Below are 17,607 nucleotides of genomic sequence, written 5' to 3' on the forward strand. Positions count from 1 at the left end.
TAACACGGCCCCCACCATGGGCTAATAACCTACTCAAGAGCCCGCCGCCATTTTTACCAAGGTACCCCTACAGTCCTGGGTCAACTCCGTCCCTCCCCACTCATACAGGCCACCAATCTGTACCCTGAAATCTTAACTCCCGAGGCAATGGTATTAAAATGTGGGATATCCTGCCTGGTGGAGGGCCTCACATCCAGGCACACAGGGAAGAATTAATTGGATTCAGAGGTTTATTAGTAACCAAAAAAAAAAAAAAAAAAAAAAAAAAACCAAAAAAAAATAGTAAAAAGAGAGGATGTGGAGTTAGGAGGGAGACAGGGTGAGAGGCACCAGGAGCAGGTGGGTAGTGATCAAAATATACTGTAAAAATGGTCCACAAGATTTTGAACAAGTCAATAAAAATATTATTGGAGGTGACTGAGTCACGAAGGCAAAGCTTTTATGAATGGGACTAAAGTCCTTAACAAAGCAGCCTAAAGCAGCCTGTCTGTCCTACCCACCATGGGAGCACACAGCCGTGAGGCCCCCTGACTAGCCAAATCCAAGCTGTCCCTAGGTGCCAAAGCTGCTGGAGCCTCGGCCTCAGGCTTCCCTCCAGAGCTGTGAGAAATAAACTTCCCTGTTTATAAGCAACTTGGTCTCTGGTGCTTTGTTATAGCAATTTAAATGCAGTAAAATGTGTATCATTGCACATAAATACAGGTTTGTATTATATATATAAAAGAGTTCCAACTTGAATCGAAAGTATTTCACAGGATAGATTTAATAAAATGAAAATGACCAGCTGGGCAGTGCTGGCACACGCCTTTAATCCCAAGTGAGTTTGAGACCAGCGTGGTCTACAGAGCTAGTTCTTGGACAATCAGGACTGTACAAAGAAACCCAGCAATGCTGGCCCAAAGTGGAGAAGACCAGAGTGTCAAGAGAGCGGCATACAGGAAAGTCTGTGCTCGCCAGCTCTTGGGGGAAGGGGCACAGAAAGCTTCGGGAACTGGACTGGAGACAGTCATCTTAGATTTGCCAAAATAGCCTAAAAACCTGAGTGAGGTTGAATTCAAAAGTGAGGGTCTATTTTGTCTAAGAGAGGAAAACTTCAAGACAGTGTAATGCTCTGTCTGCTGTGCCATGGTTACTGTTCACTGCATTTACCTACATTTGCAGTCAAAAGAGCAGGAAGAAAGTGTGAATATGGTTAGAGCTGAAGACAAATGAGCCAGGATGGCCAGACAGGGGCTTGAACTCTGTTAACGCCGGGGTGAACCAGAAGCAAGGCAGGACTATACAATCTCAAAGCTCACCACCCCAGTGACATATTTCCTCCAGCAAGGCCATACCGCCGAAATGTCCCTTAACAATGCCACCCGCTTGGGGACCAAGTATTCAAATACCCAGGCTGTGGGGCACATTCTCATTCTCTCGCCCGGTGACAGCAATGACAGAGCAGTGGTCCTCACCCTTCCTGAGGCTGCGACCCTTTAATACAGTCCCTCGTGTGTGGTGACTCAACCATAGAATTATTTCCATTGCTACTTCATAACTGTGATTTTGCTGCTGTTAAGAATCATAGTATAAATAGCTGTGTTTTCTGATGGTCTCAGACGACCCTTGTAAAAGGGGCATTCGACCTGCTCCCCGAAAGGGGCTGTGACCCACAGGTTGAAAACCACTGAGACAGGATCTTGATCTTGTTCATGGGTTTTCTTTGCCCAGGATATGGTACTTGGCATATTAAGTGTCATTCAAATATTTCCTAATATAGTTAGGCTGCATAGGAAGGTTCTTAAAACTTGAAATTACAGTAATTCTATCCTAAACGATTAACTCCATCTTGGGTAAGGAAACCAGTCTCCAAATTTTACACCACATGCGCACGCATACACACACATACACATACACACACACACACACACACACACACACACACACACACACACACACGAGAGAGAGAGAGAGAGAGAGAGAGAGAGAGAAAGAGACAGAGAGACAGAGAGAGACAGAGAGACAGAGAGAGACAGAGAGACAGAGACAGAGACAGAGAGACAGAGACAGAGAGAGAAGATTCCTCCACTTTTACAGTGGGTCATGCATATCACCGCACCCTGAATTTCTAGAATTAGGTCATGGCCGCCTTCGAGAACCCACCTGTTGCCACCAACTGCACCACATCACAGAACAGAACTCACAACTAAGACCTTCATGGGCTCTTTGATCCCTTAGAATGGAGACGTAGGCCTCTTTCAGAAAGTATAGCTTTCAAACTCACAGGCAAGGCGTGGCATGAATGGTAAATGTCGTAAAGAGAAAAGACCTGAGACAACATAACAAAGGGCATCACACCCTCTAAGTACAGACTGGACCTGGGGGACGGACATCTGCCTCTGAAGCCTTGAAGCTGAGTCTTGACATAGCCACACATTTGTGTTAAAAGGACACTGCACTCTTCAGGAGGCAGTAAGGAGAAGCAGCAGAGAAAGTGATGAGTCAGCAGGCTTCAGACTCCTAAGGCCGTGTTCTCCACCACGACAGACACCATGACACAGGGGGTCTGGGGCCACCCCCCCAAAGCTGTGGTGCACATGGACAAGGAGCATGTGTTTGTGAAAGGATGGCAGCTTCGGCCTCACAGTCCTCCACCCGCCACAGACGATGCTGGAGGGAAGAACGGGAGGCAAGAAGCCAAGGGTGGGGCATATCTTCCCGGCTCTCCTTTCTCGGGTGGCACGCAGTTCTCCTCAGTTTCCCTGTCTGTGCCGTGTTCAGAATAAAGCCAGCCATGTTCAGATGGGGAACAGCAGGGAGAGGGCACGAGCCATCACGGCACAGTGCAGAGGGCAGGTCGGTGTCGACCAGGACAGCAGCGGCAATGAAGGCTAACAACTCCGCCACAGTCTCAACGAAAGCACCAGACCGCTTCAGTCCCAAGTTTACCCAAAAGAGTGACGTCTAGTCTTCCCAGTTAAGGAGAAAAGGAAAAGGCGAACATTCCTGGTTCTCAGACCAAAGCCACCGGTGCTTCATCTTGAAACCGTCTGACTGGTTCCCTCCCCAACCTTCTCCTTCCTTTTCAGTAGAATAATTTGTCTTTTTGAGTGAAACTCTAAGCAACTCTATGCACTTGCACACACACACACACACATGCACACATACACACGCATGCACACATGCACACACACACACACACACACACACACACACACACACACGCACGTGGACGCACACAAATCGAATACATAAAGCTACTGATTGTTTTTTCTTAATCTGGACTAAGGGGCTCAACACAGTTAATAAAACTGACTTAATGGACTGAAAATGTAAAATATACACTAAATTTTGAAAATTTCAAGAGAAAGAAAATAGCTTAATTTTTAAAAGTATGCTGGAATAATAACGTTTTGGGTATCTGTGATTAAATAAAATGGATTGAAACTGTCTCTTATTTTTAAAAAACGTGGCTACCATAAAATCTTACGGTACACATGTGGCTCACGTGCATGGGGAAGGGAAAACTATTTCTTCCCAGAGCTACTCCAGGAAAATACTAATGTTCCCTTCACCACACACCTGATATACAAACACTTCAGTCACTAAAACACGCCCACCATCGTCCTCAGGATGGGTTGACTTCCATCTCTAGCCAAAGGGAGGTTTGCCACACTACCAGGATTCTCCTCTCTCAAAGTCTATCACGTCCTGAGTCCCCAGAGACGAGATGACAACTAGAGGAGATCAGGGGAGCCCCCTCCCTTATTCTACCCATCTTCGGAACCCTCTACTAACCACCCATGACCCCTGCGGCCCCAGGACTTACTGTAGAGAAGTCATTCCTTTCAGCCACTCCTGCAGGGTAAAATAGCCCATGTTTTGTGCATCCAATTTCCAAGCGAGGACAAGCATGACTACCTGTTGAAATAGAGAGACCCAGTGACAAAGTAGACCTCAGGCATTAGGCACTCCTACATCCTGCCCTCAGGCATTAACCACTCCGACATCCTACGAGAGCTGCTTCTGCTCACAGTGGTCCAGGCACCAAAGCATGAAGAGTGGCTTTAAACCAAATTAGTCTGGGTGTGACAAACTCCTACAAAATGTCAGATAATATAGTAAAAAACTAGTGATAAATTGTTTTTATTGTTTAAAATATTAAATTAAAAAAATCAGTGGGTTTTTAGATTTAAAGAGAACAAAACATGATTGTTAAATAGTGGTTTAAAAAAAAAAAGTGATTTACAGATTAGTAGGCTACTAAGAAAACTTCCCCCCAAAGGGCACTCTGTTCTTCAGATTACCCATAGCAGATTTTTCTCCTCAGCACAAGTGTCCTGTAATTCTGACATGTTAACATCAATTTCTTCAGGTGAACAAATCCACATTCTTATGTAAACTATGCATATTATCAAGCTAGGTTTCCATTTAGCCCAATATTCCAGTACAAACTAAAGTAAATACAAGCAGAACACGGACGGCACCAGTGCACACGCTAACATGGACAGGGAAAGCCCAGGATGCCTCAACAAAGAACTTCCGGCAACTAAGGAATATCAGTAAGGACCTCAAGCATGGGAGTATAGTCTTCCCTGAGGAAGAGTCAGTCAGTCAGTCAGTCAGTCTCTCTCTCTCTCTCTCTCTCTCTCTCTCTCTCTCTCTCTCTCTCTCTCTCTCTCTCTCTCTCACACACACACACACACACACACACACACACACACGTAACAACAATTAATGAAGAAAAAGGCCATAAATTTGAAAGAGTAAGCAAGGGTATATGGATGGGTTTGGAGGGAGGAAAGGGAAGGGGGAAATGGTGTAATAATTTGTTTTTAATGTTCTACATAAAAGCATGTTTAATAAACAGACGAGGGTAAAGGAACATGAACTCACAAACACTCACATTCACACACACTCACACACTTACACACAAATACACAGGTTTAGCTAAGCAGCCACAGGGGACACTCACAGCGGGAAACAACCTGGCAGACGTCCTTGGTTTAAACCAGTGTTTTTAAGGACCCCGCTCCCTCTTAGTAAATGAAGGGAGACTTGAACTTTGCAGGCCTGATAAAATTTCCTAGCTATGACTATTCGGAGGCAGAGCTAAAGGACCTTTAACATGCTGGCTAGTGGAAGCAAACAGGCTTTACAAACACTGGCCTCAGTGCTTGCTTTGCGGGCTGCATCCGACTGAGTGACAGCTGTGGAGGTTTATCAAACAACACGTCTTCTTCCTTAGGGATGTAAAACACCGCCACTTCCACTCTGCTGTCTCAGAACTGAAGCACAGTGCACGAACTTGGAAACAACCCAATCCTGAATTTGGTCTTTGAGTCTTCACCGCCATTCCACGTATCAAGCCTGTCTCTATTCCTCCAGAAACAGAGTCCTCCAGGGTTCCTAACTGCCAACAAGGATGACAAGAGCTGTGACGACATGCGAGGAACCTGGAGCACTTTCCTTTGCCAGTCTGAAGTGCCCAGTGCCAGGGCGTCCCACAGACAGACAGCCTTTCTCCCTCAGGTTCTGTGTTCAGCCCATCCCTCAACTCCCGCAGCTTGCCCCTGGTCTCCCACCCTCATCTGACCTACGGCCTGTCCCTTCCACCCTTAGCTGACCCCCAGAGAAAACGCCTCCGGAAAGCCCGTGACACCATCTCCACTGTGCCCACCGACGTCACAGGGTGAAACACTAATGACCTGCTGGTCCCTAAACTTTTACACCAAGGTGAATAATTTATCAAAATATTGGAACTAAAACACCTTAAAACAATTTTTAAAAATTACAAGACCAAAACCCCCATAATGGAACGCATTCCAAAGGTGCTTTAGAACATTAACCCTTTTCTTGGGGAGACTGTGGGGAGAGAGCAGCCAGGGGGGCACAGAAAGGGCGAAGGTATAAAAGGGAAACTAAGACCAAGGTGGAAGACCCCAATTCCTAGTTTTCATTAAAAGCACAGCACACGCCATGGGCTGCAGATGTCTTGAGTCTAAACAAAGGAGAGGGTCCTTCCAGACCTCTTCCAGACCACAGGCTCATGGGTCTGCCACCTTTGTTCTGTTGGCAGCTACTGTAAAACTAAGTTGCATCATTTATGAGCCAAGGCACAGGTGTGAACATCATTTTTCATTTTAGTCTGATGTATTATGTGAGAACAAGAATATTTAACACTATCATGATGTAAAGAACTAGGCAAAAATAATTAAGCATATAAAAAATCCCAAATTCTAAGGGAAACATTTAGCACTTTTACACTAAAAATCAGTCAGTTTCTGAGCTAAGTTCAATTAGAAGTGAAAGACCTGGGGGAAATTTATGGTAATTACCACCTACTCAAACCTTTATGAATAATTATTTAAAATCTGGAACTCTTTATTAAGTTGAAATAGCTGCTGAGGGGGGTAAAGGTACACAGCACACAGGGACTGGTACCCACTGTTCATCTGCCACTGTGGATGTGTGCCCACATCCTTCTTAAACAGCGAGATTAACCACTTAATGTACCTTTAGATACAAGGACCCAACCAGCAAATGACCACAATCACACAACACTTACAAGGGAAACCTTTAGGCTGGGCAGTGGTGGTGCACTGTTGTGTGATATTTGTACACTGTGTGAAGATGTATCACTGTGACTGGTTTAATACAGAGCTGAATGGCCAATAGCTAGGCAGGAAGAGGTTAAAATAAGCAGGAATTCCAGGGACAGAGAGAACTCTGGGGGAAAAAAAGGCAGAGTCGCCAGCCAGACACGGAGAGAAAACAGGAGGTACGAGATGGAAAAGAGTTAATGCCACATGGGAGAATATAGATTAATATAAATGAGTTAATTTAAGTTATAAGAGGTAGTTGAGACAAGCCTAAGCTAAAAGCTGAGCTTTCATAATAAATAAGAAGTCTTTTTGTTGTTGAGAGCTGGCAGTCCAAAAAAAAAAAAATCCAAGTACAGGGCACACCTTCAATCCCAGCACTCAGGAGGCAGAGACAAGTGGATCTCTGAGTTTGAGGCCAGCCTGGCCTTATAGCACAAGTTCTAGGACAGCCAGGGCTACACAGAGAAACCCTATCTTCAAACAAAAAAACAAACAATCAAACAAAAACAGAAAGAAAAATAATCACTTACAAACGAACTCAAACCAGAATGTCTTTCTTAGCTGTAGACAAGCCAACAAAGAACTCCTTTTATTATTGCCTTACTTGGAAAAAGACAAAGGCGAGAAAGAGGGAGCACATCACCACTCCACACGTCCTGGAAGGCAGACTTACATTTTCTGGTTCAACACCAATGTCTTCACAGAATTTCTCCATGCCCTCAGGACCCACCACATCGTCGGTTCCTGTAGGGAAAGGCAGTGTCCCATGAATAAATCTGGCACAGTACCAAACACAGCTGATAAGACTCAAAGGACATAACTAACTCCTTCAGGAAGAAATCAAGTGCAAATTGGAAAATATTCAATTCAACCCGTAAGGATTAAGTCCTTAAGGATGCTATTTTGTACTTTCGTTTGAATCATCACTATATCCTTCAACCTTTGGATACGGCAGTCAGTTCTATCTGAGGACAAGGCTAGCTCAACTTCTTTTTAGAAAACTCTATTTATTTGGTAATGATAGCTGTAATAAACACACGTAAACATTTTAGGATCATCACAAAGAATCACATACCAGTCTCTATAAAATAGGAAAAATAACATGTTTTTTACATAGAAAAAAACAACCAAATATAGACCCACATGTCTAAATTCAACCGATTCAAAAGCATTTGAAAAAAAAAAGGTCTATACTAAATTCATATTGATTTTTTTCCTTGCCATTAAGTACGACATAATACATGCTAAGACAGTATATATAGTATATTGTATATTTAGTATTATAAATAAAATCTAGAAATGACCTAAAGTAGGCAGGAGATTTTCACAGGTCATGTGACCCAAGTACTAGCTCATTTGACATCAGAGGCTTGAGTACTGTGGAAATTGGTCCCTTTGGTGCTGGAACCAACGTCCAGATGGATCATGGAACATCTGTCCTTCTGTTCTCTTTTTATGGTTTTTTCCCCAGTGTGTGTGTGTGTGTGTGTGTGTGTGTGTGTGTGTGTGTGTCCTCAGAGGCCCAAAGAGGGCCTAGGATCCCTTTGAGCTGGAGTTACAGGTAGTTATGAGTAGCACAAATGGATGCTAAGAACCAAACTCAGTCCCCTAGAAACTCAGTCCATCCATCTCTCCAGCCAGACTTTGTACTTGATATATACTCTTGGGGGGTATTCAATCACACTGTGAACCCTGAGTTTGCACTGATGTTAATTATATAAAATTAATCTTGGGTGAGGAAGCTGCATATTAGCAACTAGTTGACAGAAGGGAATCATAGGGCACCAGAGGGCATCCAGGAGAGATAGACATGGGAAGTAGTAGGGTGGGTTTGGAGTGGCCCAGCCTTTTGTGGTTTGGTGAAGTGAAAACACATGGACGCCAACAAGGAGAGAGGGTGGTTAGCTAGTTGCTACTCAGCCTCTATGAGCTCACGGGTTTTCACCCCAGCCTTTGAATCTTAAGTCTTATAACGAGAGAGATTTAGTTAAGGCTACCTTTAGCGGCAGCGCCAGCACCAGCGCCAGGGCCTTCAGGGACAGAATTCTCTCCAGACTGCAGCCAGGACTGCTAGAGAAGCAGGCCGGTAAGTGCGGAGTTGCAGTTGCTGGCTGAGTTAGTAGTAGATTCTGTACTGAAGTTGAAACAACACTATACCACCTCTCCAGCCCTCACATCTAGTTCTGTCTCTTCCTGGGGACTGCCCAGGCCTCCACTTCAGCTCACATTGGTCCTGTAACTACTGAAATCTGCTCTTTCCTACTGAAATTCTTGCCAAAGTCACCTCCCTAACTGTCCAATCTAATGGACACTTTCCATCTTTGTTTTATTTGATCTCTGGCAGTTTGAAGCTGTTCTTTTCAAGAAACTCTCCTCCCAAGGCTTCCAGAAATAAGTTCTCATCTGGTTTTCCTCCTTTTTCTCCTCTTTTGGCTTTTCTGTGGGTTCTTTTGCTCATTAAAATGGATGTGTAGAGGTCAACCTCAACGTCTAATCTTTAGACCAATGGTTCTCAACACGTGGGTCGCGACCCTTTGTCAAACCTCTATCTCCAAAAATATTTACCTTATGATCTGTAACAGTAGCAAAATTACAGCTATGAAGAGGCAATGAAATAATGTTATGGTTGGGGGTGACCACCACATGAGGAACTGTATAAAGGGTCTCAGCATTAGGGAGTTGAGACCCACTGCTGTAGATGCTCATCCAAAATTTCCAACCACTGAAAATTTTCAACCACTCCCCCCCCACCTCTTGTCCTGACCATGAACAGCACCCACATGACCACCCACACTGGTTCCACAGCTGTAACCAGTAAGTCTTCTCCCCCAGGGTTCATTGTTGCTGCATTTTCCTCTCCAGAAACACCTCAGAGACACTTGGCCTACACACCTAGAAAGAAGCCTGGGAGTCACTCTCCCTTACTCCTGACTAGCCTTCCTTCTCAGTTACTCAAGGGCATCCCTCCTGTACAGCCCTGGTTCAGGATCCATTCTCCGAGACTCCCGACCCAGCCTCACACAGCCACTAAGAGACCCTCCCCAAGTACAAATCCTGTGCTAGCTTGGAATCCTCCAGTGGCTCTTCCTTTCCTGAAGCTGAGTCTTTGGCACTTCAGCTAAGGTTCTCTATGAGTTAGCAGTCCCCACATGCTTATTTTTCAGCCTTGTATCTTCCAACTGCAAAGGACACGTCTCCGAAATACATCAAACACTAACTCCTGCTGAATAAATGTAAGGGCGCCTGGGGATACAACTTAATGGCAGAATGTTTGCCTAGCATGAACAAGGCCCTGGATTCAATTCCTTGTAATGACATGCACGCACATGCGTGCATATACACAACACACACACACACAAGGTCCCATGTATTGGGGCAACATGATGATCCAAGTCAGTAATCCCAGCACTCAGGAAGTAGTCAGGAGATCAGGAGCCCAAGGTTCAGTTCTCCAGACAAGATGAGGCCAGCATGGGTTCTGTGAGACCTTTTCTCAAAAGCCAAAATGAATAGATGTATGAAATTAGGCTCCAGAAACACCAGCTGATCCGTATATGGTTTCACTAAGCACTGCATGTGCCAGAAGCCATGATGCACTTTGTGTCCCAGCCTGTCCTCCCTTTCACTCCCTTTCTTCCCTGGATAACTCGTTTAACCAGTGAGAGTGAACCAAACAATCCCCCACCCCACCCCTGCAGGCCACGTTAACCATATCCATCTCGACTCCATGCGGCCCATTTTCTCTGTGCTGCCGTCTCCTCTTATTCACAAATGTTCTGTGTTTTAAGAACAGTAACAGATGCTCTGTTCTCCATAGTAAACTGCCATCTCTTTCGGGGACCTTTTTTCATTCTTTAAATTACATTTATTCATTTATTTTACATTAAGACCACCTGTCTATATATGGGATATATACATACATACTGACATCACATTTCTACCTCTGTTCAGGAAATTCTCTCCGGGCATCCTGGAATACCATAATGTACCATCATTTCAACTTTGATGAATAATCACTTGCCTTGCCTTTCCAATATTTATATTCATTTCTTTTTCTTATATAAAAGCAGTGGTTAGTAACCAAGCGATGGCAAATAGAAGCAGTGAGAATGAGCAACCTTCTGTCACTTGGAACTCAAATGGGAAGACATTTAGGAGTTGATGCTAATATACCAGCAGCTCAGGCTTGAGTGCACATGTTATTTACATGATAAAATATTCAGGTATGAAAGATACAAACTCAAAATACTGGAAGCTGCGTTTCCCTCTCCTGACCGGTTAGGCCATCCCCCAGGCTTTTTACCACCAAAGTGTAAATCTCCAAGGAAGGACATTCGTAAAGCTTTTCCCCCTTTCGTGACTCTGACTTTATTCTTGCTGACGGACACAGGGCTGGGAGACTGAGGAGGACCTAAGCAAACACCGTTTATCCCCCTTTTGCTACAAGGTTTTCCCTGAGGAACAGACAGATGCCTTTCTGGTGTTTACAGATGCTCTTGCTAATTGTCCTGTCTGAATTCTTCTCTGCTTCTTATTCCAAAGCCAACCACTGAACTGTGTGTTTCCAAGCTCGCTCTGGTCCTCTGATACCTCCAATCTGACACTACCACCCACATTCATCACAGAACCTGCTGGCCACAGTAGAAATGAACATTACAGAAATCCATTAACAAGCAGCCAGGGGTGGTACCACATGCTGGGGTACTGGGGAGACAAGGCAGGTGGATCTACATGAGTTCAAGGTCACCCTGGGATAGACAGCAAGTTCCAGAACAGAGTCAACATAATAAAATCACCCCCCCCCCAAAAGTTTGCAGTGATGATGTAAACGACCCCCACTCTACACACTCTTTGCATATACTGTCCTTGTATTAGTTACAAACACTTGTCTGTGTATTATAAAAGAATACAATTTCGCCATATAGTTTATAACTCTCTGCTGTCAATATATATATATACATATATATATGTATATATATGTATATATATATGTTCTAAATATAGTAAAATGCAGCTTCTTAATAAATATTATTTAAAATCTATTCATCACTCTGACATTTAATATTGTTTTCAATCTAACTGTGAGCAGATTGCTCACTGGGAGTGTGCTGGCTAATTCTTATGTCAACTTGACACAAACTGGGGTCATTTGGGAAGAAGGAATCTTAACTGAGAAAAAACAGTCCCGTAGGACAAGTCTAGAGGCATCTTCTTGAATGAATGAGTGAGTGAGAACCTAGCCACTGGGGTAGAGGTTAACAATGAACTGTCATTGTACCTTCGGGGAGAGGGAAAATCAGCTTTCTCCAACATGTTCGGGAGCAACTGACCAACATATAATGGATTCCACAGTTTTTGGGGGGGTGTTGTGGGTTTTTTGGATGCTTTTATTAGGTTACAGTTTGGGGATTTGTTTCTTTTTGAGTGTGGTTTTATTTTGCTTGCTGGTTTTGGAAGGCTTTATTATGTTGGGTTTTTGTTTTTTGAGAAAGAACTCAAAGTTGGGTGGGTAGGGAAGGGGGGATCTGGAAAGACTTGGGGAGAGGAAGAATATGATAAAAATCTATTTAAATTTAAAATTTTTCTTAAATAAGAAAAACAGTAATAAAATAATAATTAAACAAATACTAACGTATTGGAACTGTACAAAACAAACAGAAGGAAAAGAGCCCAAAAGGCACACAAAATAGAGAGACCCACTCATTTGTAGACTCGGGAATCCCATAAAAACACTCAACTGGAAGCCATAACACACACACAAAGGATGAGGAGCAGACGTGTGCAGACCTGTGCATGCTGCTTCAGTCTGTGAGTTCACAGGAGCTTTGATCCTGCTGATTTAGAGGGCCTGGTTTCCTTGGTGTCCTCCATCCCCTCTGGCTCCTACACTCTTTCTGCCTCCTCTTCCTCAGGGTTCCCTGAGCCTTAAAGATTTGATAGAGACCTCCTGTTTCGGGCTGAATGTCCTAGGTCTCTCCCCTCAGCATATTATCTGGCTGTCGGTCCCATCTGCCTCGGGAGGAAGCTTCTCTAATGATGACTGAGCAAGGCATTGATCTCAGCATAGCAGAATGTCATTGGGAGTTACTTGATTGTTCTTGTTGTCTGTTTTAAACAACAGGAGTACTTGGTTTTACCCTGGGTGTCTAGTCTCAAGTTCTGGATCACACTAAGCAGTGTTGGGTATGCATCCCTCCTCACGGAGAGGCCTTCAGTCAAATCGGATACTCGTTGGTTACTTCCATAAGCTTTCTGACACCACTGCCCGGGTTTATCTTTTAGGCAGGACATCATGTCAAAGGGTGTGTGGCTGGGGTGGTGTTTACCTTTCTCTTTTGGTAGAGTGCAGAGTGCCTTCCTATACCAAAGACGCTAGGATGTGGGGGTGAAGGCTCTATGTGGGCACCAGCTCAACTTCTCCATATTCAATGAGTTCTGTAGGTGATGTCTTCAGCAGTGGGGTCATGCTGTCAATTTGTGGAGAGCAACTTCAAGTCTTGCAACAGCCTGGGTTGTTTGGGGATTTCCATGGGACCCCTTTGGCCGACAATTCAATTAGATGTAATCTAATTACTGGACTGGAAGCTTCACTTGGTGACAAAAGATGGCCAGTTGGGGCTTTGATCCCCCATTCATTATTTGGCAACTTCATCTAGAACGCCTTCATATATGTATATATTTTAGGAAGCTTCAACTGTGTTAGGTTTCCACACTACCCCTCAAAGCGCCCTTCACTTTAGTTGTCTCTCTCCATATTCCCTCCTAGGTCACTGTGGGTGGTGCCACCCCGAGAGATGGTTTGGGGTGCTATAAACAAAGCAAGCTGGGCAAGCTATACTCCATGGCCTCGACATCAGTTCCTGCTTCCAGGTTCTCCCCTTGAGTGCCCGGCCTGACTTCCCTCCACGAGGGAATGGAAACTGAAAGTTAAGAGTCCCCTCCCACAAGCCGCTTTCGGTCATGGTGTGTGTATCAATGCAACCGAAATCCTAAGAGAGGGATTGGGGACATATTGTAGTTAAGTCTGTTAGTTCATCTCTAGACTAACGTGGTGACTTTTGTCAGCAAGGTTATGCCACTGGACCATGAAAGTGGAGCTTGGGGAAGTCTTAAAACACCAAATGCATCTGTATTTCAAAGAATGAGCCATGTGATGCCCTGGCTTACCAGATGCTGGAGGGAAACTGGGAAAGGTAGATTGTGAGAAAAGTCACAAAGCTAAGTGATCCCCCCACTTCCTGGCCCCTTAAACAGGGCCTCTAACTAAACATATCGAACTTTCTCCTGATACCCCAAGACCACCACACTGAAGTTCTCAGAACCATACCAGGACATACCACTGCAGCAAAAGAGGCTGTCCTTGGGTCTCTCTGGTAGTTTTTAACATACCTTCCAGAAACAGACTTCAGCATTTTTATAAATGCCCATGTCTTATGTTTCCATCTCTTCTGGTTTCTAATCCCCCTTTCACAGACCAAAAGACAAATACTACAGAATTTAACTCAAAATAGCCTAAGGGCTTACAGTCATGGCCTGCAGAAATGTCATGACCTACATATTTGAGCTATACTGGAGCACTGTTTAAAACAAAAACAAAACCCATGTTACTCCCCCACTTTTTTTTAAAAGATTTATTTGTTTGTTTGTTTATTATGTATGCAGTATTCTGTCTGCATGTGTCCCTGCAAGCCAGAAGAGGGCACCAGATCTCATTATAGGTGGTTGTGAGCCACCATGTGGTTGCTGGGAGTTGAACTCAGGACCTCTGGAAGAGCAGTTGGTGCTCTTAACCACTGAGCTATCTCTCCAGCCCCACTCCCCCACTTCTTATTTTATATTCACTGTAGAAATTAGAAGGCACCTGGTAGACTTTTAATGTAAAATTAACCATTTTCATTCTAATGAGAAGGTAAACATTCCCATTTTCAGCTGGAACTGAAACTAAACACTGCCTCTATCCTGGCCAATCCTGTTTCAACTAATTTAGAACGGGAATAAACCTACAACCAGACACAGGAAGATGACCCAGAGGACAGGGTTTATTTAGCGAACTTCTGGACTCAGTAACTGAGTTTACACTGGTTTGGAAAGGTGAGAATCTCCACCTCAGCATGTGTTAAACCATTCTGGCCTTGGGCTGTGTGTACTGAGGAACAACAGGAGAATGGGGGCTGTGGAAAGAACTAGAGATCCACTCACATGAACCAATCTACCAAGCCTGCCTTCATGTCAAGTTAAAAGGCAGGGAAGGAGTCAGCATTTGCCCTCAGCTCAAACCAGCACACCTGCTCATAGGCCAGCCTCCAGGCGCCTCCCGGCCTTTTCCTACAGACATGCCACAGCCACACCAAAGGCCACCCGGTGCCTCTCCCAACCTATGCCTGCCCTACACTTCAGCTCATCGTGTGCCTCAGATAGTCAAAGTGAGCGTGGCACCAACTGGATCTTGGTCTCCCGATCTGAAGCCAGTTTTCCAGCTGATAAGGCACACAAGATGCAAAGGTTAAAAATGGGAGAAGGCTCCGGGACTATAAACACAGATAAACTCACCCACACAAACTCTGCAAGCATGGGGGACTACAGGGACCCATCAGCGACCCCAAGGAACCCAAATAATGTGGCTTTATTTTTATTTCCAAAGTGTCACCTACAGTCAAAGGAAAGCAAGCAAGAAGGCAATTCCATCTTGCCCTCTTAAAAAACAAAAAGCAAACTCTTTCATTTGCTTTTAAATTTCCATAATTTTAGAACATATTTTCATAGAAATAAATGTGAGTCAACGCAAGCAATCAAAAGATCCTCATAATGTAGTAAGAATGTAGAACACCTCTTTGTCCACTCAGACCTTTTCTGAGCCTGTGGAAACTGTCAACCACTTTTACATCGAATTCAAGCATGTCTTCAAAGACTCATGCTCTAATGAAGCTTGAAAACAGATACACTCCAATAACATCAGGTGTCTGTACCAGTGTCCACTCCCTGCACACAAAATCCAGCTGGAACTATAAAAGGAGAAATCACTAGAAGTACAGAGGTACTTCACAAGGACTCTACACTCAAGTGAAAACTAAGAGTCGGGATTGTATCCTTTCAAACCTCCCCAGCCCCGTACTCACGCCCCAGATAAAGATGCTCTTCTCTCACTGCATACCTGCCAAGCCCAGGGAGGGAATCTGGCCCCCTGCGTCAGTCTCTGTGGTGAGAGACAGGACTCTCATTACAGTAAAGGGTAGAGTTTAAGCAAGGAAAACAGAAATCCTAAATCTTACACTCAAAGGTGGACAAAACAAGTTATGACCAAAGTCCTGTGGAAGTGAGAAGAAGACCGTAAGGCCCTTATAATTCAGGAGCCCCCAACCAGATTTCATGGTCGGTAAATACTGGTAAGAAGTAAAAAGAACAGTTCACATGGGAAAGGGGAAAAAAGCATTCCAGCAGAGGGACGGTGGAGCCGTGCTGGCATCCTGGAGGCAACAGAGACTTTGTAAGTGGCAGGCAGGGAGGGGATAATGTCAGAGCACGGCATACATGAGCTGCTTCTAAGTACTACAGCCAGAGACACATGGAAGTCAGTCTAGAATCAAGACCAGTGACAGGAAGACGGGTGTGAGGGCCGTTGAGACAGTCGAGGTGATTGTGCAAAAGTTCAACAGTCAAGTTGAGAAGGCCTAAAATGTGTGGGGGAGAGGGGGATGAAGGTCAAGAAGCCTGCAGACAGCACTTGTCTGACATTCTCCCTCTCCCCGCTCGGCACCAGCAGCGACCGCAAGGCCAAGGCTGCCACTGTGCTGTCCAACCAGTCCGAGTAAACTGCAAAGAGGCGACTCGATTTTCAGACATTCTGAACACGAGGCAAACCGTGTCTACCAGATGATCTTTCAAAATAGAGACACTCAGTGTAAGGGAATCCCACGTACAGGGATGAAGTTCAAAACAGCAAAGCTTAGTTTAGCTGTGATGCTTAAACCAAGTAATGACCCACTATCGGTATTCTAACTAGGTTTCTTAGCAACCCCAAGGGTTGCTCCCAAGTGGGTTTCATCTTTTCAGTTCCCTCCCAGTGTTCTGAATTCTTGGGCTTAGCTGCTGGCTATAAATAGGGTATTTAGTGATTGGCTCCAACTACATCCCTTTCCTCCGCTCTGCCTCTATGCCACACACACACACACACACACACACACACACACACTTTGAAAAGTCCATGTTTTAAAATCCTGTGGTCTCCTCTAAGATGCTTCTTCTTCGCCTAAGGATTTGATCTTACCTGCGTACTCATAAAACCACTCCAGGCACCGCTTACTGGAGAAGGCCTCTTCTTCAGTCTTAATTCTGGTTGACTCGTACTTCCTGTACATGCTACAAGTGGAAAAGGCAGTTTCATGTTATTTAAGATACTGAGTTCAGGTAGCAGGTTCTTTGGTATAAACCAGACATCTACTCAACCGGTGTTTTTTGTTTGTTTGTTTTTTGTTTTTGTTTTTGATTTTGATTTTTCGAGACACGGTTTCTCTGTAGCTTTGGAGGCTGTCCTAGAACTCGCTTTGTAGATCAGGCTGGCCTCGAACTCACAGAGATCCACCTGCCTCTGCCTCTTGAGTGCTGGGATTACAGGTGTGCGCTGCCACCACCACCGCCCGGCACTCAACTGGTGTTTTAAATATATTTTAAAACTTCACTCCCTGCATTTTCAAGCATAAGCGGTTTCATAGCTAGTGCTGAAATACACTCATATCTTAATAAAGAATTAAACATTAAGGACTACAACTATCTTTTTATTTTATTTTATTTTTTTTTTTGGTTTTTTGAGACAGGGTTTCCCTGTGTAGCTTTGCGCCTTTCCTGGAACTCACTTGGTAGCCCAGGCTGGCCTCGAACTCACAGAGATCCCCCTGGCTCTGCCTCCCGAGTGCTGGGACTACAACTATCTTATCAACAGTCAGTACGAATTAAATATATTAGTTACTTGATAAACTTGCCTACAGAAAGATTCCAATATGTGTGGAAACATGCCAAGAAATAAGGC

The 17,607-nt window shown here is 44.4% G+C and overlaps 1 protein-coding gene across 2 annotated transcripts in view; it reads right to left on the reverse strand.

The window, feature by feature from the left end:
• Dcun1d4 (defective in cullin neddylation 1 domain containing 4) overlaps window positions 1-17,607 on the reverse strand; it is a 76,950-nt gene that overhangs the window by 21,401 nt on the left and 37,942 nt on the right. For both annotated transcript variants that reach the window (XM_036200590.1, XM_036200591.1), the window contains 3 exons: window positions 16,849-16,940; window positions 7,258-7,328; window positions 3,809-3,900 (listed from right to left, as the gene is read on the reverse strand). In XM_036200590.1, coding sequence (XP_036056483.1) covers window positions 3,809-3,900; window positions 7,258-7,328; window positions 16,849-16,940 — 255 coding nt within the window. The remainder of the gene's footprint in view (window positions 1-3,808; window positions 3,901-7,257; window positions 7,329-16,848; window positions 16,941-17,607) is intronic.

Source organism: Onychomys torridus, chromosome 10 (genome assembly GCF_903995425.1).
Source record: "Onychomys torridus chromosome 10, mOncTor1.1, whole genome shotgun sequence".
NCBI lineage: Eukaryota > Metazoa > Chordata > Mammalia > Rodentia > Cricetidae > Onychomys > Onychomys torridus.